The sequence below is a fragment of the Oncorhynchus tshawytscha genome, linkage group LG26, assembly GCF_018296145.1.
Source record: "Oncorhynchus tshawytscha isolate Ot180627B linkage group LG26, Otsh_v2.0, whole genome shotgun sequence".
Taxonomy (NCBI): domain Eukaryota; kingdom Metazoa; phylum Chordata; class Actinopteri; order Salmoniformes; family Salmonidae; genus Oncorhynchus; species Oncorhynchus tshawytscha.
The window spans coordinates 52641676-52665718 of NC_056454.1; the positions used below are offsets into that span (position 1 = coordinate 52641676).

A 24043-nucleotide genomic window follows, 5' to 3' on the forward strand; every position below is an offset into this window, starting at 1 on the left:
TATCCATCGTCCTAGACGACAGCCATATTCTTCTGCCAGTCGTTCTAACAGAAATATATGATGCAAAATGAGAGCCGGAGTCTTTGTAAATTTGTGTCACGGTTACAGACTATCAAACCCCTTTGAGAGACGCAGCACACGACGCCGCAGCCTAAATCATCTTTATCTACACCACATTCAAACACCCAACGACACAGGTCTGTATAAATAGTCATGTCTTCAACGGGTTCTTTTTTCAGGCCAAAAACCAAAAAAGTACCACCCAGAAGCAAAGCGCTTTATTCCCCACATCGATGTTATTACTCTAGCCTCAAGACAGTTTTCAATAGTTGAGTCAACGAGAGGATTTTTGGAAGGATGGTCATGAGAGAATACCCTAAAACAGAAGAGCCATTCGTGTGTCTGTCAGTCACATGTTGACAGTATTAATAAAGATATCTTCTATTACATTCACAAGTTCTCACAAACAGTTGTATTATTTATTTACTATTCCAATGAGTCACAGCACCTCTATGTAGCCATATTGCAGAGTGAATGGCATTCTGGGCAGTAACACGCTAAACATATTCCTTTGGAAAAAACAACATAAAGTGCTTGAGAGAGAGAGAGGTGACAACGGAACGAAACAGGTCATTTGAGTCAAATGGTTTTTGTGGGTTCATCATACCCATGGAAACAGCCAGAGATGGAGCCATCAGTCATCTGCCCGTCTCCATGCTTACCAGCTAGTCTAAATTGTCACTGTAGTCTCCTGTAACTTCCTGGTTATGACAACTTCCTGTCCTGGTGACATGTTGGGTGAAATGGAAGCGGTAGGTTAGATCCAGACAGAGGTTCCCTTTATAGTGCACTACTTTTGACCAGACCTCATAGAACTTTGACTCTAAAGTAGTGCGCGCTATAGGGAATAGGGTGCCATTTGGGACCTACATAGACGATGTGATGTTGTTATTAGAGACCCAGGGACTTGCGGACGATCTGTTGAGCCAGGCTGTAAAACTGGTCTCGGTCCTCACGCCACATCTTGGAAGCATCAACGTTCGCTCCACTCTCATCATTGGGCTCTGGAGGGAAAAAGGTAGAGGAGAGAATGGCTTCTTTACACTCAATTGGACATACTAGTGGCAAATACCAAACATCAAATTAAAACAACAGCGCCAACATTAGGTTTCAAGTATGTCAATTTATATTGAGTGAAGTGTTCTGAGGTTGAGATGGCTACAGTACGTAGAGAACACTGCTTGGACTGTCATCTGGAGCAAAGAAACAACAGGAAGAGACCAGGGGCTATAGCTCTATTCCCATTGTTCCTAAAGGGTTCTGTCTGTTTCCCATTGTTCCTAAAGGGTTCTGTCTGTTTCCCATTGTTCCTAAAGGGTTCTGTCTGTTTCCCATTGTTCCTAAAGGGTTCTGTCTGTTTCCCATTGTTCTAAAGGGTTCTGTCTGTTTCCCATTGTTCCTAAAGGGTTCTGTCTGTTTCCCATTGTTCCTAAAGGGTTCTGTCTGTTTCCCATTGTTCCTAAAGGGTTCTGTCTGTTTCAAATTGTTCATAAAGGGTTCTGTCTGTTTCCCATTGTTCCTAAAGGGTTCTGTCTGTTTCCCATTGTTCCTAAAGGGTTCTGTCTGTTTCCCATTGTTTCTGTCTGTTTCCCAAAGGGTTCTGTCTGTTTCCCATTGTTCCTAAAGGGTTCTGTCTGTTTCCCATTGTTCCTAAAGGGTTCTGTCTGTTTCCCATTGTTCCTAAAGGGTTCTGTCTGTTTCCCATTGTTCCTAAAGGGTTCTGTCTGTTTCCCATTGGGTTCTGTCTGTTTCCCATTGTTCCTAAAGGGTTCTGTCTGTTTCCCATTGTTCCTAAAGGGTTCTGTCTGTTTCCCATTGTTCCTAAAGGGTTCTGTCTGTCTTGTTCCTAAAGGGTTCTGTCTGTTTCATTGTTCCTAAAGGGTTCTGTCTGTTTCCCATTGTTCCTAAAGGGTTCTGTCTGTTTCCCATTGTTCCTAAAGGGTTCTGTCTGTTTCCCATTGTTCCTAAAGGGTTCTGTCTGTTTCCCATTGTTCCTAAAGGGTTCTGTCTGTTTCCCATTGTTCCTAAAGGGTTCTGTCTGTTTCCCATTGTTCCTAAAGGGTTCTGTCTGTTTCCCATTGTTCTTAAAGGGTTCTGTCTGTTTCCCATTGTTCCTAAAGGGTTCTGTCTGTTTCCCATTGTTCTTAAAGGGTTCTGTCTGTTTCCCATTGTTCCTAAAGGTTCTGTCTGCCTGGGTTCTGTCCGCCCGTCTGTTTCCCAGCCCTGCCCGCCCACAGTTCTGCCCGCCCGCGGCCCTGCCCGCCCCCGCCCGCCCGTAGCCCCGCCCGCCCACAGTCCTGCCCGCCCGTAGCCCTGCTCACCCGTAGCCCTGCCCACCAGCCTGTCACCACCCTCATTATGTCTCAGGCAGTGGTCTTTGTGTGGTGACGTGATACCAGACAGCAGAATAAGAAAGTATACCCTAGGTTGCATTCCTAAATTCACTCTGGAGTGTCAGCGCCCTCTGTGACGTTCTTAATTGCACAGTGTTGTCAACCTTCCTGTTGGTAAATCCAGAGCGTCTCACTCTCAGAGCTGAACAGTCTGAGAGACACTGTCACACTGGACAGTCTGACTGAGGAGTAGCGTTGATTGGAGTGGTCTGACCTCACAACAGCCGTCAGGCAGGTAGCCTCGTGGTTGGAGCGTTGGACTAGTAACCGGAAGGTTGCTAGATTGAATCCCCAAGCTGGCTGATTACACTGCCAGTGTGAATTTACAAACGCACCCCATAATGTTCAGGACGCATCTGTCTGATGGACAGACCAGGGATGCATTTATTAGGCAACCAAACAGAACAAAATGGACCGAGACAGGGAGGGAATAGATGAACTTGTCCAATAAGAAACGCTTGTTTTTGGTTTTCCGCTGCAAAACGTTTTCCTACGGTGTGACCTAATGAACACGGTGGTGGTACTGGTGACACATTTAAAATGTATTCGTAATTACAATGGTGTCAGAAGTATGCACCAAATGTCACATTGATCCATTATTAAAGAAAATGCATTTATTCAATTAAGAAGTATATAAATAAAGGGCGTGGTGACAAACAGTAATGTTTGTAGGATCTTCTCTCTGGACAGGACTCCATCTCTCAGTACTGACCTGCTAACATACTGACTACAGACAGTAGGATCTTCTCTCTGGACAGGACTCCATCTCTCAGTACTGACCTGCTAACATACTGACTACAGACAGTAGGATCTTCTCCACACTCTGGACAGGACTCCATCTCTCAGTACTGACCTGCTAACATACTGACTACAGACAGTAGGATCTTCTCCACACTCTGGACAGGACTCCATCCCTCAGTACTGACCTGCTAACATACTGACTACAGACAGTAGGATCTTCTCTCTGGACAGGACTCCATCTCTCAGTACTGACCTGCTAACATACTGACTACAGACAGTAGGATCTTCTCTCTGGACAGGACTCCATCTCTCAGTACTGACCTGCTAACATACTGACTACAGACAGTAGGATCTTCTCTCTGGACAGGACTCCATCTCTCAGTACTGACCTGCTAACATACTGACTACAGACAGTAGGATCTTCTCTCTGGACAGGACTCCATCTCTCAGTACTGACCTGCTAACATACTGACTACAGACAGTAGGATCTTCTCCACACTCTGGACAGGACTCCATCTCTCAGTACTGACCTGCTAACATACTGACTACAGACAGTAGGATCTTCTCCACACTCTGGACAGGACTCCATCTCTCAGTACTGACCTGCTAACATACTGACTACAGACAGTAGGATCTTCTCCACACTCTGGACAGGACTCCATCCCTCAGTACTGACCTGCTAACATACTGACTACAGACAGTAGGATCTTCTCTCTGGACAGGACTCCATCTCTCAGTACTGACCTGCTAACATACTGACTACAGACAGTAGGATCTTCTCTCTGGACAGGACTCCATCTCTCAGTATTGACCTGCTAACATACTGACTACAGACAGTAGGATCTTCTCTCTGGACAGGACTCCATCTCTCAGTACTGACCTGCTAACATACTGACTACAGACAGTAGGATCTTCTCTCTGGACAGGACTCCATCTCTCAGTACTGACCTGCTAACATACTGACTACAGACAGTAGGATCTTCTCCACACTCTGGACAGGACTCCATCCCTCAGTACTGACCTGCTAACATACTGACTACAGACAGTAGGATCTTCTCTCTGGACAGGACTCCATCTCTCAGTACTGACCTGCTAACATACTGACTACAGACAGTAGGATCTTCTCTCTGGACAGGACTCCATCTCTCAGTACTGACCTGCTAACATACTGACTACAGACAGTAGGATCTTCTCTCTGGACAGGACTCCATCTCTCAGTACTGACCTGCTAACATACTGACTACAGACAGTAGGATCTTCTCTCTGGACAGGACTCCATCTCTCAGTACTGACCTGCTAACATACTGACTACAGACAGTAGGATCTTCTCCACACTCTGGACAGGACTCCATCTCTCAGTACTGACCTGCTAACATACTGACTACAGACAGTAGGATCTTCTCCACACTCTGGACAGGACTCCATCTCTCAGTACTGACCTGCTAACATACTGACTACAGACAGTAGGATCTTCTCCACACTCTGGACAGGACTCCATCCCTCAGTACTGACCTGCTAACATACTGACTACAGACAGTAGGATCTTCTCCACACTCTGGACAGGACTCCATCTCTCAGTACTGACCTGCTAACATACTGACTACAGACAGTAGGATCTTCTCCACACTCTGGACAGGACTCCATCTCTCAGTACTGACCTGCTAACATACTGACTACAGACAGTAGGATCTTCTCTCTAGACAGGACTCCATCTCTCAGTACTGACCTGCTAACATACTGACTACAGACAGTAGGATCTTCTCCACACTCTGGACAGGACTCCATCCCTCAGTACTGACCTGCTAACATACTGACTACAGACAGTAGGATCTTCTCTCTGGACAGGACTCCATCTCTCAGTACTGACCTGCTAACATACTGACTACAGACAGTAGGATCTTCTCCACACTCTGGACAGGACTCCATCTCTCAGCACTGCTCTCATAGCCCATTGGGTCGTCTCCCGGAGCATGCAGGATAGAGATGCACACACGTCCATCTGGGTAAACTGAAGAGAAGGAGAGAGGAGAACACAACCGGTAGATACATACAGGATCACACAGTACATGACACAAGCCCAGGAACAGAAGGATGTACAGTGGGGCAAAAAAGTCTTTTCCACCATCATTTACAAATAAATTCATTAAAAATCCTACAATGTGATTTTCTGGATTTTTTCCCCTCATTTTGTCTGTCGTAGTTGAAGTGTACCTATGATGAAAATTACAGGCCTCATCTTTTTAAGTGGGAGAACTTGCACAATTGGTGGTTGACTAAATACTTTTTTGCCCCACTGTAACTGACAGGAAGGAGAAGAGTACTGGTGACATAACTGACAGGAAGGAGAAGAGTACAGGTGACATAACTGACAGGAAGGAGAAAAGTACTGGTGACATCACTGACAGGAAGGAAAAGAGTACTGACATCACTGACAGGAAGGAGAAGAGTACTGGTGACATCACTGACAGGAAGGAGAAGAGTACTGGTGACCTAACTGACAGGAAGGAGAAGAGTACTGGTGACCTAACTGACAGGAAGGAGAAGAGTACTGGTGACTTAACTGACAGGAAGGAGAAGAGTACTGGTGACCTAACTGACAGGAAGGAGAAGAGTACTGGTGACAACTGACAGGAAGGAGAAGAGTACTGGTGACAACTGACAGGAAGGAGAAGAGTACTGGTGACATAACTGACAGGAAGGAGAAGAGTACTGGTGACATAACTGACAGGAAGGAGAAGAGTACTGGTGACATAACTGACAGGAAGGAGAAGTGTACTGGTGACCTAACTGACAGGAAGGAGAAGAGTACTGGTGACTTAACTGACAGGAAGGAGAAGAGTACTGGTGACTTAACTGACAGGAAGGAGAAGAGTACTGGTGACCTAACTGACAGGAAGGAGAAGAGTACTGGTGACAACTGACAGGAAGGAGAAGAGTACTGGTGACAACTGACAGGAAGGAGAAGAGTACTGGTGACATAACTGACAGGAAGGAGAAGAGTACTGGTGACATAACTGACAGGAAGGAGAAGAGTACTGGTGACCTAACTGACAGGAAGGAGAAGAGTTGGTGACCTAACTGACAGGAAGGAGAAGAGTACTGGTGACAACTGACAGGAAGGAGAAGAGTACTGGTGACAACTGACAGGAAGGAGAAGAGTACTGGTGACAACTGACAGGAAGGAGAAGAGTACTGGTGACATAACTGACAGGAAGGAGAAGAGTACTGGTGACTTAACTGACAGGAAGGAGAAGAGTACTGGTGACCTAACTGACAGGAAGGAGAAGAGTACTGGTGACATAACTGACAGGAAGGAGAAGAGTACTGGTGACATAACTGACAGGAAGGAGAAGAGTACTGGTGACATAACTGACAGGAAGGAGAAAAGTACTGGTGACAACTGACAGGAAGGAGAAGAGTACTGGTGACATAACTGACAGGAAGGAGAAGAGTACTGGTGACATAACTGACAGGAAGGAGAAGAGTACTGGTGACCTAACTGACAGGAAGGAGAAGAGTACTGGTGACATAACTGACAGGAAGGAGAAGAGTACTGGTGACATAACTGACAGGAAGGAGAAGAGTACTGGTGACATAACTGACAGGAAGGAGAAGAGTACTGGTGACTACTGACAGGAAGGAGAAGAGTACTGGTGACCTAACTGACAGGAAGGAGAAGAGTGTTTTCACAATGTGATTTTCTGGATTTTTTTCTTCTCATTTTGCCTGTCGTAGTTGAAGTGTACCTATGATGAAAATTACAGGCCTATCTCATCTTTTAAGTGGGAGAACTTGCACAATTGGTGGCTGACTAAATACTTTAAAAAATTTAACGAGGTAGGCTAGTTGAGAACAAGTTGCTGATTGAAATTCTCGATTATCTTAGATTTATCAGTAGTGACAGTGTTTCCTAGCCTCAGCGCAGTGGGCAGCTGGGAGGAGGTGCTCTTATTCTCCATGGACTTTACAGTGTCCCAGAACTTTTTGGAGTTTGTGCAACACGATGCAAATGTCTGTTTGAAAAAGCTAGCCTTTGCTTTCCTAACTGCCTGTGTATATTGGTTCCTGACTTCCCTGAACAGTTGCATATCACGGGGGCTATTCGATGCTAATGCAGAAGGCCACAGAATGTCTTTGTGCTGGTCAAGGGCAGTCAAGGCTGGGGTGAACCAAGGGCTATATCTATTCTTAGTTAGTCTTAGAGACAGACAGACAGACAGACAGACAGACAGACAGACAGACAGACAGACAGACAGACAGACAGACAGACAGAGAGAGACAGACAGAGACAGGCAGAGAGAGACAGACAGAGACAGACAGGCAGAGAGAGACAGACAGAGACAGACAGGCAGAGAGAGACAGACAGAGACAGACAGGCAGAGAGAGACAGACAGGCAGAGAGAGACAGACAGAGACAGACAGACAGACAGACAGACAGAGAGACAGACAGACAGAGACAGACAGACAGAGACAGACAGAGAGACAGAGACGGGCTGGAGATTGAAATCCAATCTAAATCAGGGCAGCCCTGCTTCTGGTGAATCAAAGCAGTCGGTGAGTTCTACCAGCCAACACCACAGACCAGTGTAATACAGCAGATCAGATCCCATCTACTCTGCTAGGCCACGGAGGGATATAGCAAGAGTCTTCGTCCCAAATGGATCCCTATATAGTGCCCCTGGTCTAAAGTAGTGCACTATACAGGGAATAGGGTGCATTTGGGCCTCTCTCAGGGATAGTGATCTGTCCTCCCAGCAGCCAGCAAGCTGATAAAGTGCTTCCTGTTTGCAATGTGTTATCTTGTGGCTAGCCTCAATTTCCCCCTGAGCCCTCACCATGCCACAGGAGAGAAATGTTACAGTCGCAGATACACCATAGACTATCAGGGCTAAGGGGGGGTGGGACTGCCAGACGATCCTGTTTCAACGCTTTCCCTCGGACCACCCGGGCCTGAGCCATCCAGTACCTCACATCACAGTTCTCTGATATGGTAAACTAGAGAAGCGTCAGTAGCAGATGAAGCACAGAATGAAAGGCCTCTGGGAGAAGATCTGGGCAGATGATGGGTGGGGCAGTGGGGCTGAGAAGAAGTGGGGGCTTTTAAAAGGAGGCCGGGGGGGGGGAGGGTCGTCTACTTCATTATGCTTCTACTGCTGACTGGCAGCGTAGCAAAACAAAGCAACCGCTTAACGGTCAACAACAAACTAGAAGTATCAAGCTCCAAGACTCATTTTACTGGATAGGATTCACACCTTGGAGGTTAACACCCAATATGGAATGTTTCAAAACTGTCAGTATCTGGCCTTTGTGCGATGAAAAGCAAAGTACAATGTCTCAGTCTATGCCCTACAGGGACACATTCTAAAACACAGGCCTTCTCACAGTATCTAGCCGGCTCTCTGCCAGGACAGAACAATAGGGCCAGGTTAGTCTCTACCGTCTTACAAAACACGTGAGAAACCTCAGTGAGGTGTCCAGGGACTGCCGGGCCTCTAATTATCACAACCAACTCATCGTCAGACAGGCCGCAGCAGAGGCACTATGTCACAGCACAGAACAGGGCTCTACTCTCCACACCTGGATTCAAATACTATTTGAAATCATTGACAATACTTTATCTGGGCTTGATTGCGCTTACCTGGCTTTGGAACCAATCAAATTGTCATAACACCACCCAATCTGGCACATTCATGCAGGCCAGAGCAAATGCCACAAGTATTTGAAGGACTTCAAACTGAATTTGAACCCAGATGTGGTGCTCTCTTCCCCTGGGAGCAGCACAACACCACCAATGATTCTGTCCTCATATTTAGGTGTTAACAGGTATTGGCTGGGCAGAGCAGGTATTGGCTGGGCAGAGCAGGTATTGACAGGTATTGGCTGGGCAGAGCAGGTATTGACAGGTATTGGCTGGGCAGAGCAGGTATTGACAGGTATTGGCTGGGCAGAGCAGGCATTGACAGGTATTGGCTGGGCAGAGCAGGCATTGACAGGTATTGGCTGGGCAGAGCAGGTATTGACAGGTATTGGCTGAGCAGAGCAGGTATTGACAGGTATTGGCTGGGCAGAGCAGGTATTGGCTGGGCAGAGCAGGTATTGGCTGGGCAGAGCAGGTATTGACAGGTATTGGCTGGGCAGAGCAGGTATTGACAGGTATTGGCTGGGCAGAGCAGGTATTGACAGTTATTGGCTGGGCAGAGCAGGTATTGACAGGTATTGGCTGGGCAGAGCAGGTATTGACAGGTATTGGCTGGGCAGAGCAGGTATTGACAGGTATTGGCAGAGCAGGTATTGACAGGTATTGGCTGGGCAGAGCAGGTATTAAAAGGTATTAACAGGTATTGACAGGTATTGGCTGGGCAGAGCAGGTATTGGCAGGTATTGGCTGGGGAGAGCAGGTATTAACAGGTATTGGCAGAGCAGGTATTGACAGATATTGGCTGGGCAGAGCATGTATTAACAGGTATTGGCAGAGCAGGTATTAAAAGGTATTAACAGGTATTGGCTGGGCAGAGCAGGTATTAAAAGGTATTGACAGGTATTGGCAGAGCAGGTATTGACAGGTATTGGCTGGGCAGAGCAGGTATTAACAGGTATTGGCTGGGCAGAGCGGGATATTGGCAGAGCATGTATTAACAGGTATTGGCTAGGCAGAGCAGGTATTAACAGGTATTGGCTGGGCAGAGCAGGTATTAACAGGTATTGGCAGAGCAGGTATTGACAGGTATTGGCTGGGCAGAGCAGGTATTGGCAGGTATTGACAGGTAGAGCTGGTATTGGCAGAGCAGGTATTGGCAGGTATTGGCTAGGCAGAGCAGGTATTGACAGGTATTGGCTGGGCAGAGCAGGTATTGGCAATTGACAGGTATTGGCTGGGCAGAGCAGGTATTGACAGGTATTGGCTGGGCAGAGCAGGTATTGGCAGGTATTGACAGGTATTGGCTGGGCAGAGCAGGTATTGACAGGTATTGGCTGGGCAGAGCAGGTATTGACAGGTATTGGCAGAGCAGGTATTGGCTGGGCAGAGCAGGTATTAACAGGTATTGGCAGAGCAGGTATTGACAGGTATTGGCTGGGCAGAGCAGGTATTAACAGGTATTGGCTGGGCAGAGCAGGTATTGGCAGAGCAGGTATTAACAGGTATTGGCTGGGCAGAGCAGGTATTAACAGGTATTGGCAGAGCAGAGATTGACAGGTATTGGCTGGGCAGAGCAGGTATTAACAGGTATTGGCAGAGCAGGTATTGACAGGTATTGGCTGGGCAGAGCAGGTATTAACAGGTATTAACAGAGCAGGTATTAACAGGTATTAACAGAGCAGGTATTAACAGGTATTGGCAGAGCAGGTATTAATAGGTATTGGCTGGGCAGAGCAGGTATTGGCAGAGCGGATATTAACAGGTATTAATAGGTATTGGCTGGGCAGAGCAGGTGTTAGCAGAGTAGATATTAACAGAACAGGTATTAACAGGTATGGGCAGGGCAGGTATTAACAGGTATGGGCAGGGCAGGTATTAACAGGTATGGGCAGGGCAGGTATTAACAGGTATTAATGGGTATTAAGAGAGCAGACGGCAGCAACAGAACAGAGGCTGTCTCTCCAATGGCACACTATACACTACAGTGTATATCTTTAGAGCAGGTATGGGCAGGGCTGGTAGTAACAGGTATGTAATGGGTATTAGTGCAGTAGACTGCAGCAACAGGTAGTGCAGAGGCTGTCTCCCATGGCACACTAGACACTACAGTGCACTATCTTTACCCTGTAGGGGGCCCTGGTAGTGCAGTAGCCTGTAGGGGCCCTGGTAGTGCAGTAGCCTGTAGGAGGCCCTGGTAGTGCAGTAGCCTGTAGGGGCCCTGGTAGTGCACTAGCCTGTAGGGGGCCCTGGTAGTGCACTAGCCTGTATGGGGCCCTGGTAGTGCACTAGCCTGTATGGGGCCCTGGTAGTGCACTAGCCTGTATGGGGCCCTGGTAGTGCACTAGCCTGTATGGGGCCCTGGTAGTGCACTAGCCTGTAGGGGGCCCTGGTAGTGCACTAGCCTGTAGGGGGCCCTGGTAGTGCACTACCCTGTATGGGGCCCTGGTAGTGCACTACCCTGTATGGGGCCCTGGTAGTGCACTACCCTGTATGGGGCCCTGGTAGTGCAGTAGCCTGTATGGGGCCCTGGTAGTGCAGTAGCCTGTATGGGGCCCTGGTAGTGCAGTAGCCTGTAGGGGCCCTGGTAGTGCAGTAGCCTGTAGGGGGCCCTGGTAGTGCAGTAGCCTGTAGGGGCCCTGGTAGTGCAGTAGCCTGTAGGGGGCCCTGGTAGTGCAGTAGCCTGTAGGGGGCCCCTGGTAGTGCAGTAGCCTGTAGGGGGCCCTGGTAGTGCAGTAGCCTGTATGGGGCCCTGGTAGTGCAGTAGCCTGTATGGGGCCCTGGTAGTGCAGTAGCCTGTTACTGTGGTTTAACTTTGGTTTTGTAAAGCTGCCTTGCAGATTGTCAAGCACAGGTTTGTAAATTTCCAAATGCCTGGCGTAACGTGCAAACAAAAAAATGCTTTAAGTCTTTCTGGATGAAAGGCTGCAAAAACGGACAAGGAGAAAACGCACGTTTCCGCTGTGTAAAGCTGCCGCCAGACCTTTAGCCCCCACCTGGCCTGCGTCATACAGTTACACCCACCGTCTCAGCAGGGTGGATAGAGGAGGCTGAAGTCAGCACCCCTCACCTTTAACGTGTGTCTATCCATTAGTCCTGGGGCTCTTCAGTACCCCGCTCTCCCTCCATGCCATACACCCTTCATCCTCAACTACCCTGGCTGTGTCCCAAAATGGTGACCTAGTCCCTCGATAATGCACTACTTTAGACAGGCAGACAACTTGAGACTGAGTTGGGAAGTCAAACAGCAACATGTACTGTCCCAGGACCATTCTTCAAAAAAGTGGCTACTTTGAAGAATCTCCAATATAAAGTATATTTACATTGGTTTAGCACATTTGTGTTGGTTACTACATGATTCCACATGTGTTATTTCATAGTTTTGATGTCTTCACTATTATTCTACAAAGTAGAAAAACCCTGGAATGAGTAGGTGTGTCCAAACTCAAATGATACTATATGTTGACTTACTGTTTGGGTGAAACATGTCACAGGTGAATCGCATTTTAGGAGGGCTGAGGGGGTAGTCTGACGGGAAGGAGAGGAGGGCTGGAAATACTCCGCCCTCAAAACACGTGTCCTCTGGACCCCTGGTTAGAAAACACACGGGACGCAGGGTTAGTTAGGCCGGAGAAGTGACGACGTGATGAATCATTCACAGCTCAATGGGTGATACATTCTGCATCTGCACATTTTTCGTCATATAGATTAGAAATGGAAAGCATTTTTCTATGGACCTGGGTCAGATGTCAAAGGTCATGGTAAGAAAAAAAAAAAAAAAGGCAGCTTAGCTTTAATCGTGCACCAAATATTACATCTGACACCAGCTTCATGTTGAACCACTATCCGGCAGACCATGATGCATCTGACACCAGCTTCATGTTGAACCACTATCGGGCAGACCATGATGCATCTGACACCAGCTTCATGTTGAACCACTATCCGGCAGACCATGATGCATCTGACACCAGCTTCTGTTGAACCACTATCCGGCTGATGCATCTGTTGAACCACTATCCGGCAGACCATGATGCATCTGACACCAGCTTCATGTTGAACCACTATCCGGCAGACCAAACCCTCCCCAAACACTCAACAGCCTAAAACATACTAGGTGCTGCTCTGTTCTCTAAGGGGAGGTGCAGCTCTGTTCTATAAAGGGAGGTGCTGCACAGTTCTCTAAGGGGAGGTGCAGCTCTGTTCTCCAAGGGGGAGGTGCTGCTCTGTTCTCCAAGGGGGAGGTGCTGCTGATGTAAGGCTCTGTGGACAGCCAGTGGCTGTGTACCAAATGTAAATGTTCCCGTAAGGCTGTGCTTTCGTTAGACTGCTGTATTACATGCTGGGGCAGGCAGGTTATTCAGGGGAGGATTAGGTAGAGATGCATGCTAATTATAAGGATCAAAACACTTCATAGACCCTCTACACTGTGGTCACATAACACAGGACAGTTCGTCAGATATACAATCATCTCTATACCAAGAGTTTTTGCACTGGCTGGGTAAGCTAGAATTTCCCTTTAAATGTATATTATTAATTTGACAATTCGTTTTCAAGGTTTAAAAGTATGGCTACTGGCCAGACAAGGAAACGGGAGGGACAGCATAACGGGGGGACAGCATAACGGGGGACAGTAAAATTGGGGGGACAGCATAACGGGGGACAGTAAAACTGGGGGACAGCATAACGGGGGGACAGTAAAACTGGGGGGACAGCATAACGGGGGACAGTAAAACTGGGGGGGGGGACAGTAAAACAGCATAAAGGGGGACAGTAAAACTGGGGGACAGCATAAAGGGGGACAGTAAAACTGGGGAGACAGCATAACGGGGGACAGTAAAACTGGGGGACAGCATAAAAGGGGGAAGTAAAATAAGAAGACTCCCAGCTGTAATCACTCAGAGACTTACCCAGGAAGACTCCCAGCTGTAATCACTTAGAGCCTTTCCCAGGAAGACTCCCAGCTGTAATCACTTAGAGCCTTTCCCAGGAAGACTCCCAGCTGTAATCACTTAGAGCCTTTCCCAGGAAGACTCCCAGCTGTAATGACTTAGAGACTTATCCAGGAAGACTCCCAGCTGTAATGACTTAGAGACTTATCCAGGAAGACTCCCAGCTGTAATCACTTAGAGACTTAACCAGGAAGACTCCCAGCTGTAATGACTTAGAGACTTATCCAGGAAGACTCCCAGCTGTAATGACTCCTAGAGACTTACCCAGGAAGACTCTTCAATACTCTTAGTTGTTGTGGAAATGAACCCCACTATGCGGTTTACTTTCTGAATCTACATCACCGAGTCTACCTTTAACAGGCAAATCGTTGGGGGGGTTTAAGGCCTGCCAATCAATCATTAATCATCGACTTCACAGCCAATCAGCTGTCCTAATCTAATTTCCTTAAGAGTTAAAACCCGGCCTGACACGGCAACATCCTTGTTTTGATTGGCTGAGTTAGAAGCACTTAAACAAATCCTTATCTGATCACCCACCAGATCAGCTGATTGACAGTCAGGTTCCGATCATATCTATTCTGTTAGTTTCACTCCTTGTTCCTAATAGCCTGAGTGCCCGTCTGTTTGTGCCATCATACCACCAACTCCTTGTCACACAGTGTCATGACAAACATCAGAGCACAAACATATATCTGGGTTCAGGCTACCTCATTTGCTGAACTAAATATCTTACTCATAGGACTTAAAAAGGCCAAACTGAGGAAGGCCTTAAAAATTGTCAAAGGCCCCAGCCATAGACTGTTCTACTATTACTGCATGGCAAGCGGTACCGGAGTGCCAAGTCTAGGACAAAAAGGCTTCTCAACAGTTTTTACCCCCAAGCCATAAGACTCCTGAACAGGTAATCAAATGGCTACCCGGACTATCTGCATTGTGTGGATGAAGGGTGGGTGGGTTTAGTCATTATATTGTGTGGATGAAGGGAGGGTGGGTTTAGTCATTATATCGTGTGGATGAAGGGTGGTGGGTTTAGTCATTATATTGTGTGGATGAAGGGAGGGTGGGTTTAGTCATTATATCGTGTGGATGAAGGGTGGTGGGTTTAGTCATTATATCGTGTGGATGAAAGGAGGGTGGGTTTAGTCATTATATTGTGTGGATGAAAGGAGGGTGGGTTTAGTCATTATATCGTGTGTGGATGAAGGGAGGGTGGGTTTAGTCATTATATCGTGTGGATGAAGGGAGGGTGGGTTTAGTCATTATATCGTGTGGATGAAAGGAGGGTGGGTTTAGTCATTATATCGTGTGGATGAAAGGAGGGTGGGTTTAGTCATTATATCGTGTGGATGAAGGGAGGGTGGGTTTAGTCATTATATCGTGTGGATGAAGGGAGGGTGGGTTTAGTCATTATATCGTGTGGATGAAGGGAGGGTGGGTTTAGTCATTATATCGTGTGGATGAAAGGAGGGTGGGTTTAGTCATTATATCGTGTGGATGAAGGGAGGGTGGGTTTAGTCATTATATCGTGTGGATGAAGGGAGGGTGGGTTTAGTCATTATATCGTGTGGATGAAGGGAGGGTGGGTTTAGTCATTATATCGTGTGGATGAAGGGAGGGTGGGTTTAGTCATTATATCGTGTGGATGAAGGGAGGGTGGGTTTCGGGCAGGTTGAATAAAGAAAAACAATCCATAAATGTATCATTCTTGTACAATTTCTATCTATTGGCTACATTTAGTGCATACTCCTAAGCTTTAAGACCTAACTTTACACAAACCAAATAGCCTACAATCACTTTCGGGAACGAGCAGAAACAGTTCATGTCGATCCACTGAGCCAAAAGGACGATGCCGGAGATTAATTCAATAAGAGAAAAGCTGTGAAATGGAGAGTTGAAAATAAAGAGAAGGGAGAGACAGAAAAGTAACGTTTTGGAAAGATTTAGTGTAGTTAGAGGATGACAGCAGTGTAGTTAGAAGATGACAGCAGTGTAGTTAGAGGATGACATCAGTGTAGTTAGAGGATGACAGCAGTGTAGTTAGAAGATGACAGCAGTGTAGTTAGAGGATGACAGCAGTGTAGTTAGAAGATGACATCAGTGTAGTTAGAGGATGACATCAGTGTAGTTAGGGGATGACAGCAGTGTAGTTAGGGGATGACAGCAGTGTAGTTAGGGGATGACAGCAGTGTAGTTAGAGGATGACAGCAGTGTAGTTAGAGGATGACAGCAGTGTAGTTAGAGGATGACAGCAGTGTAGTTAGAGGATGACAGCAGTGTAGTTAGAGGATGACAGCAGTGTAGTTAGAGGATGACAGCAGTGCTGGCTATGTTATGTGGTGTAGTAGTTAGAGGATGACAGCAGTGCTGGCTATGTTATGTGGTGTAGTAGTTAGAGGATGACAGCAGTGTAGTTAGAGGATGACAGCAGTGTAGTTAGAGGATGACAGCAGTGCTGGCTATGTTATGTGGTGTAGTAGTTAGAGGATGACAGCAGTGCTGGCTATGTTATGTGGTGTAGTAGTTAGAGGATGACAGCAGTGTAGTTAGAGGATGACAGCAGTGTAGTTAGAGGATGACAGCAGTGCTGGCTATGTTATGTGGTGTAGTAGTTAGAGGATGACAGCAGTGCTGGCTATGTTATGTGGTGTAGTAGTTAGAGGATGACAGCAGTGCTGGCTATGTTATGTGGTGTAGTAGTTAGAGGACGACAGCAGTGCTGGCTATGTTATGTGGTGTAGTAGTTAGAGGATGACAGCAGTGCTGGCTATGTTATGTGGTGTAGTAGTTAGAGGATGACAGCAGTGCTGGCTATGTTATGTGGTGTAGTAGTTAGAGGATGACAGCAGTGCTGGCTATGTTATGTGGTGTAGTAGTTAGAGGATGACAGCAGTGCTGGCTATGTTATGTGGTGTAGTAGTTAGAGGATGACAGCAGTGCTGGCTATGTTATGTGGTGTAGTAGTTAGAGGATGACAGCAGTGCTGGCTATGTTATATGCAGATAGACCTATGGCACGTCAAGGGAACTGTAGCCTATTGTTTAGATGGGTTAAATGAAAACTGAAATCTGGACACTGTGTATAACCTCTCACATTTTAATATTAACTCCTACAGAATTGAGTATTTCTTGCATTAAAATGATACACCAAATGTACATTTTGACTTGGGAACAGGAGTGGCGAAATATGATCTCTTTCTTTCAGCATCTTGAGAGGATGTGAATGTGGAGTTAGCACCTCTACAGACGGTCCCTGTCTTTATCAGCATCATAACAGCTGATGGTATTTCAACCAGAGTTAGGGATCGTCTATAAAGGTGTTGTATTTATCAGCATCATAACAGCTGATGGTATTTCAACCAGAGTTAGGGACTGTCTGTAAAGGTGTTGTATTTATCAGCATCATAAACAGCTGATGGTATTTCAACCAGAGTTAGGGACCGTCTATAAAGGTGTTGTATTTATCAGCATCATAACAGCATTTCAACCATAAAATATGGATCCAAGATGAACTGAAATCTTATAAAAACATTGGGTCGTTTTCACAGCTTTCTATTTCCTTACAACCGGTCAAACTGATTTCGCACCCCCATTTTTGTTTTGTTGCATTTTCTACCCGGTCCCTAAATGTGTTTGTGCCGCAAAAGAAGCAGAAATGACAGATTTACTGATGCCAACAGGATTGAGGCATTAAGTCATTTATGACATCATTCTGTTGAGTAAGAGTTTATTTAGTCTTCTAGGGCAACATATAATGACTGAAGAGAATCTGCATGCATCTAATTATAGACTAAACTGACTAAGAAATTGCCTACCAACATGTTGCCTACCAACATGTTGAAAATAAGCAGAAATATATCATATTAATGCACCCCTGTCAAAAAAATCATTCCACCGTCTCTGACTGCTCCATGTCTGACTGTAGCCTACAGCTCATTTTCTATATTAGTGGATTAGGGTTGGGTGCGGGCCCTGTTCCCCGCTTCTGACCAGAACCCTACGGGCCCTGTTCCCCGCTTCTGACCAGAACCCTACGGGCCCTGTTCCCGCTTCTGACCAGAACCCTACGGGCCCTGTTCCCGCTTCTGACCAGAACCCTACGGGCCCTGTGCATTTCTTCTGACCAGAACCCTACGGGCCCTGTTTCCCGCTTCTGACCAGAACCCTACGGGCCCTGTTCACCTCTTCTGACCAGAACCCTACGGGCCCTGTTCCCCGCTTCTGACCAGAACCCTACGGGCCCTGTTCCCCGCTTCTGACCAGAACCCTACGGGCCCTGTTTCCCGCTTCTGACCAGAACCCTACGGGCCCTGTTCACCTCTTCTGACCAGAACCCTACGGGCCCTGTTCCCCGCTTCTGACCAGAACCCTACAGGCCCTGTTCCCCGCTTCTGACCAGAACCCTACGGGCCCTGTGCATTTCTTCTGACCAGAACCCTACGGGCCCTGTTCCCCACTTCTGACCAGAACCCTACGGGCCCTGTTCCCCGCTTCTGACCAGAACCCTACGGGCCCTGTTCACCGCTTCTGACCAGAACCCTACGGGCCCTGTTCACCTCTTCTGACCAGAACCCTACGGGCCCTGTTCACCTCTTCTGACCAGAACCCTCTTCTGACCAGAACCCTACGGGCCCTGTTCCCCTCTTCTGACCAGAACCCTACGGGCCCTGTTCCCCGCTTCTGACCAGAACCCTACGGGCCCTGTTCCCCGCTTCTGACCAGAACCCTACGGGCCCTGTTCCCTCTTCTGACCAGAACCCTACGGGCCCTGTTCCCCGCTTCTGACCAGAACCCCACGGGCCCTGTTCCCCGACCAGAACCCTACGGGCCCTGTTTCCCACTTCTGACCAGAACCCTACGGGCCCTGTTCACCTCTTCTGACCAGAACCCTACGGGCCCTGTTCCCCGCTTCTGACCAGAACCCCACGGGCCCTGTTCCCCGCTGACCAGAACCCTACGGGCCCTGTTCACCTCTTCTGACCAGAACCCTACGGGCCCTGTTCCCCGCTTCTGACCAGAACCCTACGGGCCCTGTGCATTTCTTCTGACCAGAACCCTACGGGCCCTGTTCCCCACTTCTGACCAGAACCCTACGGGCCCTGTTCACCTCTTCTGACCAGAACCCTCCTGACCTCAACTCTCAGGTACTGATACCCAGAGACTTAGTGGCCTGGGACTGCCAGAGGCCTGGGACTGCCAGAGGCCCGGGATGGCGAGAATGTTAAACAGCTGTTACTTACTACACACTGCTGTTAGTTCCTGGAGAGCTGTGTATAGATGAGTAGATATCAGGAATCAAACATTGAAGAATGCTCTCGGTTGGTATCTCATGCGTGTCAGAGTTTCCCAGGGTATTGAGTAAGACAAATCAACAGGTCAAACTGAAGCTCCCTGCTACAGTATAACAGTCTCAAAACTATTTACATTGTTGTGTGTGTCCCCACCTGGACAGCAGGCTAAAGCCATTGAAATAGGTGTATATTAGGACTTTGAATAAATGTAACATGTTATTTTATGTTACATCCATCCCAAGGTGTTTTCATCCTAGGAAATGATCCGTTGAATACAGAAGACAATCAATAACAGGATGAGACTAGAGAGAGGCTACTAACAGTTCAATATCAGCGTTTTCAGTACCTTAACTTGAGAATATATAGACCCTAATATAAAAGACTATGAGACAAGCCTGGGCATCAGTCTGACCAATACCAGGATAGAGAGAGACCTCTACAGCCCACTACTCGACACTGAAATCTCTCTGCCATTTCTGTCATGGTCAGATGTGGATTACTGTTGTGACTAAGTTGCACGAGTATCAACATAACAATGCCTATACAAACATGTACTAGATCCATTTTAAAATCAGTTAGTCAACCGTTTTAAGGCTGGATATTTTAATTTATTTTAAAGGCAGTTTTAAGGTTGGATGGTGCATCTCGTGCTCATTAATCAAATCGCCACCTTTCTGACATGGAACCCAAACCAGCTGCGTGAGTGCGCCATTGTGCGCCATCGTGCATAAATGTATTTTGTCCCCCCACACCAAACGCGATCACGACACGCAGGTTAAAATATCAAAACAAACTCTGAACCAATTATATTAATTTGGGGACAGGTCGAAAATAATTAAACATTTATGGCAATTTAGCTAGCTAGCTTGCACTTGCTAGCTAATTTGTCCTGGGATATAAACATTGAGTTGTTATTTTACCTGAAATGCACAAGGTCCTCTACTCCGGCAATTAATCCACACATAAAATGGTCAACCAAATCGTTTCTAGTCATCTCTCCTGCCAGGCCTTTTCTTCTCTTGACTTTATATTGAGATTGGCAACTTTCATAAATTAGGTGCATTACCGCCACCGACCTCGTTCGTCTTTCAGTCACCCACGTGGGTATAACCAATGAGGAGACGGCATGTGGGTACCTGCTTCTATAAACCAATGAGGAGATGGGAGAGGCAGGACTTTCAGCGCGATCTGCATCAGAAATAGAACTGACTTCTATTTTATCCCTTGGAGATGCAGATACTCGTTGGCGCGCGCGAGCAGTGTGGGTGCAATAATTGAATAATATAGATTTCTACATTTATTTTGCAAGTCAGCGTCACGGGATCAGAGCTGCAAACAGAGATATAGATGAAACCTGGGGAATCCCCACACTATGAGCTCATAGACCCCTCCAATTCAATTCTGAAGTTCAAAGCCAGTTCCAATGCACCCCCCCACCACAATCTTCCCATCTGGTCAAGAAAGCTCAGAATTCATCAGGTTCCCCACTAGTTGGACATGGAAATATACAGAATTCATCAGGTTCCCCACTAGTTGGACATGGAAATATACAGAATTCATCAGGTTACCCACTAGTTGGACATGGAAATATACAGAATTCATCAGGTTACCCACTAGTTGGACATGGAAATATACAGAATTCATCAGGTTACCCACTAGTTGGACATGGAAATATACAGAATTCATCAGGTTACCAACTAGTTGGACATGGAAATATACAGAATTCATCAGGTTCCCCACTAGTTGGACATGGAAATATACAGAATTCATCAGGTTCCCCACTAGTTGGACATGGAAATATACAGAATTCATCAGGTTACCAACTAGTTGGACATGGAAATATACAGAATTCATCAGGTTACCAACTAGTTGGATATGGAAATATACAGAATTCATCAGGTTCCCCACTAGTTGGACATGGAAATATACAGAATTCATCAGGTTCCCCACTAGTTGGACATGGAAATATACAGAATTCATCAGGTTCCCAACTAGTTGGACATGGAAATATACAGAATTCATCAGGTTCCCCACTAGTTGGACATGGAAATATACAGAATTCATCAGGTTCCCCACTAGTTGGACATGGAAATAGACAGAATTCATCAGGTTCCCCACTAGTTGGACATGGAAATATACAGAATTCATCAGGTTCCCCACTAGTTGGACATGGAAATATACAGAATTCATCAGGTTCCCCACTAGTTGGACATGGAAATATACAGAATTCATCAGGTTACCAACTAGTTGGACATGGAAATATACAGAATTCATCAGGTTCCCCACTAGTTGGACATGGAAATATACAGAATTCATCAGGTTACCCACTAGTTGGACATGGAAATATACAGAATTCATCAGGTTCCCCACTAGTTGGACATGGAAATATACAGAATTCATCAGGTTACCCACTAGTTGGACATGGAAATATACAGAATTCATCAGGTTACCCACTAGTTGGACATGGAAATATACAGAATTCATCAGGTTACCAACTAGTTGGACATGGAAATATACAGAATTCATCAGGTTACCCACTAGTTGGACATGAAAATATACTTTCCTGGCCATTTTCTGGACTGATCATCATTCACAAGTACTACATAACCCACTGAATAGACCAAATAAAATAAGTTTTAGTTGTTATGTTCCTATAGTATAGTAGTAGTCAACATTTGTTTCATGGTTTAAATACTTACATAATTAAAGCCTCCCACTCAAAGAAGTTCTCTTCATTTGCAGGGCCTGTCAAGAGCATGGAAATGTGATGTCATGATACGAGTCTGACTGAGTTGTTTCTGTAGCTACTAGCTAGTTAGGCTACAGTCCATGACGCTACAGTAACACTACTGGTTTCTAGTCAAAACATCAACCAGAGATACACTACATGGTCAAAAGTATGTGGACACCACCTCACATTAGTGGACTCTGCTATTTCAACCACACCCGTTGCTGACAGGTGTATAAAATTGAGCACACGGCCAAGCAATCTCCATAGACAAACATTGGCAATAGAATGGCCGTACTGAAGAGCTCAGTGAGTTTTAACGTGGCACGTCATAGGATGCCACCTTTCCGTCAAGTCAGTTGGTCAACTTTCTGCCCTGCTAGAGCTGCCCCCAGTCAACTGTAAGTCCTGTTATTGTGAAGTGGAAACCTCTAGGAGCAACAACAGCTGAGACGTTTAATGGTAGGCCACACAAGCTCACAGAACGGGACCGCTGAAGAGTGTAGCGCGTAAAAATCGTCTGTCCTTAGTTGCAACACTCACCACCGAGTTCCAAACTGCCTCTGGAAGCAAAGTCAGCACAATAACTGTTCGTCGGGGGCTTCATGAAATGGGCTTCCATGGCCGAGCAGCCGTAAGATCAGCATGCACAATGCCAAGCGTGTTGTAAAGAATACTGCCATTGGAATCTAGAGCAGTGAAAACGCATTCTCTGGAGTGATGAATTACGCTTCACCATCTGACAGTCCGAGGGACGAATCTGGGTTTGGCGGATGCCAGGAGAACCTGCCCCAATGCATAGTGCCAACTGTAAAGTTTGGTGGAGGAGGAATAATGGTCTGGGGCTGTTTCTCATGGTTCGGGCCCCTTAGTTCCAGTGAAGGGAAATCGTAACGCTACAATGACATTCTAGACGATTCTGTGCTTCCAACTTTGCGGCAACAGTTTGGGGAAGGCCCGTTCCTGTTTAAGCATGACAATGCCCCTGTGCACAAAGCGAGGTCAATACAGAAATGTTTGCGGAGAGCGGTGTGGAAGAACATTGACTAGCCTGCACAGAGCAGGAATTGAATTGGAACGACGACTGCGAGTAATCGCCTAACATCAGTGTCCAACCTCACTAATGCTGTTGTGGCTGAATGGAAGCAATGTTTGACGTTCTCAACTGGGCCGACCAACCAGTGTTCCCGCACAGTGGCTAACCGGGCTAACTACATTGTGTCCCACCCACCACCTGCCAACCCCTCTTTTACACTACTGCTACTCTCGGTTCATCATATATGCATAGTCACTTTAACCATATCTACATGTACATACTACCTCAATCAGCCTGACTAAACGGTGTCTATGTAGCCTTGCTTTTTTATAGCCTCTCTACTGTATATAGCCTGTCTTTTTACTTCTTTACCTACCTATTGTTCACCTAACACCTTTTTTGCACTATTAGAGCCTGTAATAAGCATTTCACTGTACTGTACACTGGTCTACCTACACCTGTTGTATTCAGCGCACGTGACAAATACTTTGATTTGACATCTAGTGGAAAGCCTTCCCAGAAGAGTGGAAGCTGTTATATCAGCAAAAAGGGAGAACCAACTCCATATTAATGCCCATGATTTTGGAAGATGTTCGACGAGCAGGTGTCCACATACTTTTGGCCATGTAGTGTACGTTAGCTAACTGGTAATAGGCTTATATAATCTCTCACCTGCAACGATTCCCTCGGGTGGGTTTAGAGTCAGCTCTAGGATAGAGGCGAAAGCAGAAAGTACACATTACTGTCATGATGTAACGTTATTAAAGCGCTGGTCATTTAGACAAAGGCCACAGAGACTAGCGCCACATTTACACCCAGGAAGGCAAGTAAAAGGGTGACGTGGCAATCAGCTAATTCAAATGTAAAAGTCTTGAAAATAGTCTACTGATTCTCCTGATAGTTTCACTTTAGTGGAAGGCAGGCTAACCGCCAGTTGCAAAACAACTCCATTTGGCTAACGATGCTAGCTAGCTAACGTTATTGACGCTAGCTCGTTAGCAGCCAGTTTATGAGTTAATGTGGATTAGCTAGCTGTCAAATATACTGAAAACTCACGCTTATACTCAGCCATCAGTCTTTTTAACGCAGTACCAGCCATTTGTAAAGAATATAGACTCAAACTCAAAAATAAAAACAGAAAAAAAACAATCACGCCTGTCTTTTGGTTGACAACGCAGCTGCTAACAGCTGATCAACTGCGCATGTCTACACAT

At 46.5% G+C, this 24043-nt stretch overlaps 1 protein-coding gene across 2 annotated transcripts; it reads right to left on the bottom strand.

Moving 5' to 3' along the window:
• Window positions 1–263: 263 nt before the first annotated feature.
• Window positions 264–24043, bottom strand: LOC121841017 (ubiquitin-conjugating enzyme E2 G2). Of its 2 annotated transcripts, XM_042306826.1 has the most exons (7): window positions 23886–24043; window positions 23502–23537; window positions 21765–21810; window positions 12301–12419; window positions 5062–5202; window positions 931–1064; window positions 264–783 (listed from the first exon to the last, which is right to left on the bottom strand). In XM_042306826.1, exons 1-6 carry the CDS (start codon window positions 23926–23928, stop codon window positions 952–954), a joined length of 498 nt encoding a protein of 165 aa, XP_042162760.1. In that variant the 5' UTR covers window positions 23929–24043; the 3' UTR covers window positions 264–783; window positions 931–951. The 2 variants fall into 2 exon arrangements, with proteins under 2 accessions (XP_042162760.1, XP_042162759.1); XM_042306825.1 differs by having other exon boundaries at window positions 264–1064.

What these genes read in the sequence shown, in the direction of transcription:
- LOC121841017 (XM_042306826.1), bottom strand. Translation starts at nt 23,928, where the DNA reads ATGGCTGGTACTGCGTTAAAAAGACTGATGGCTGAGTATAAGC. An exon ending in ACCCGAGGGAATCGTTGCAG is followed by an intron (nt 21,811 to 23,501) that starts GTGAGAGATTAT and finishes TGCTCTTGACAG; the next exon opens with GCCCTGCAAATGAAGAGAAC. An exon ending in GAGTGGGAGGCTTTAATTAT is followed by an intron (nt 12,420 to 21,764) that starts GTAAGTATTTAA and finishes TTTTCTAACCAG; the next exon opens with GGGTCCAGAGGACACGTGTT.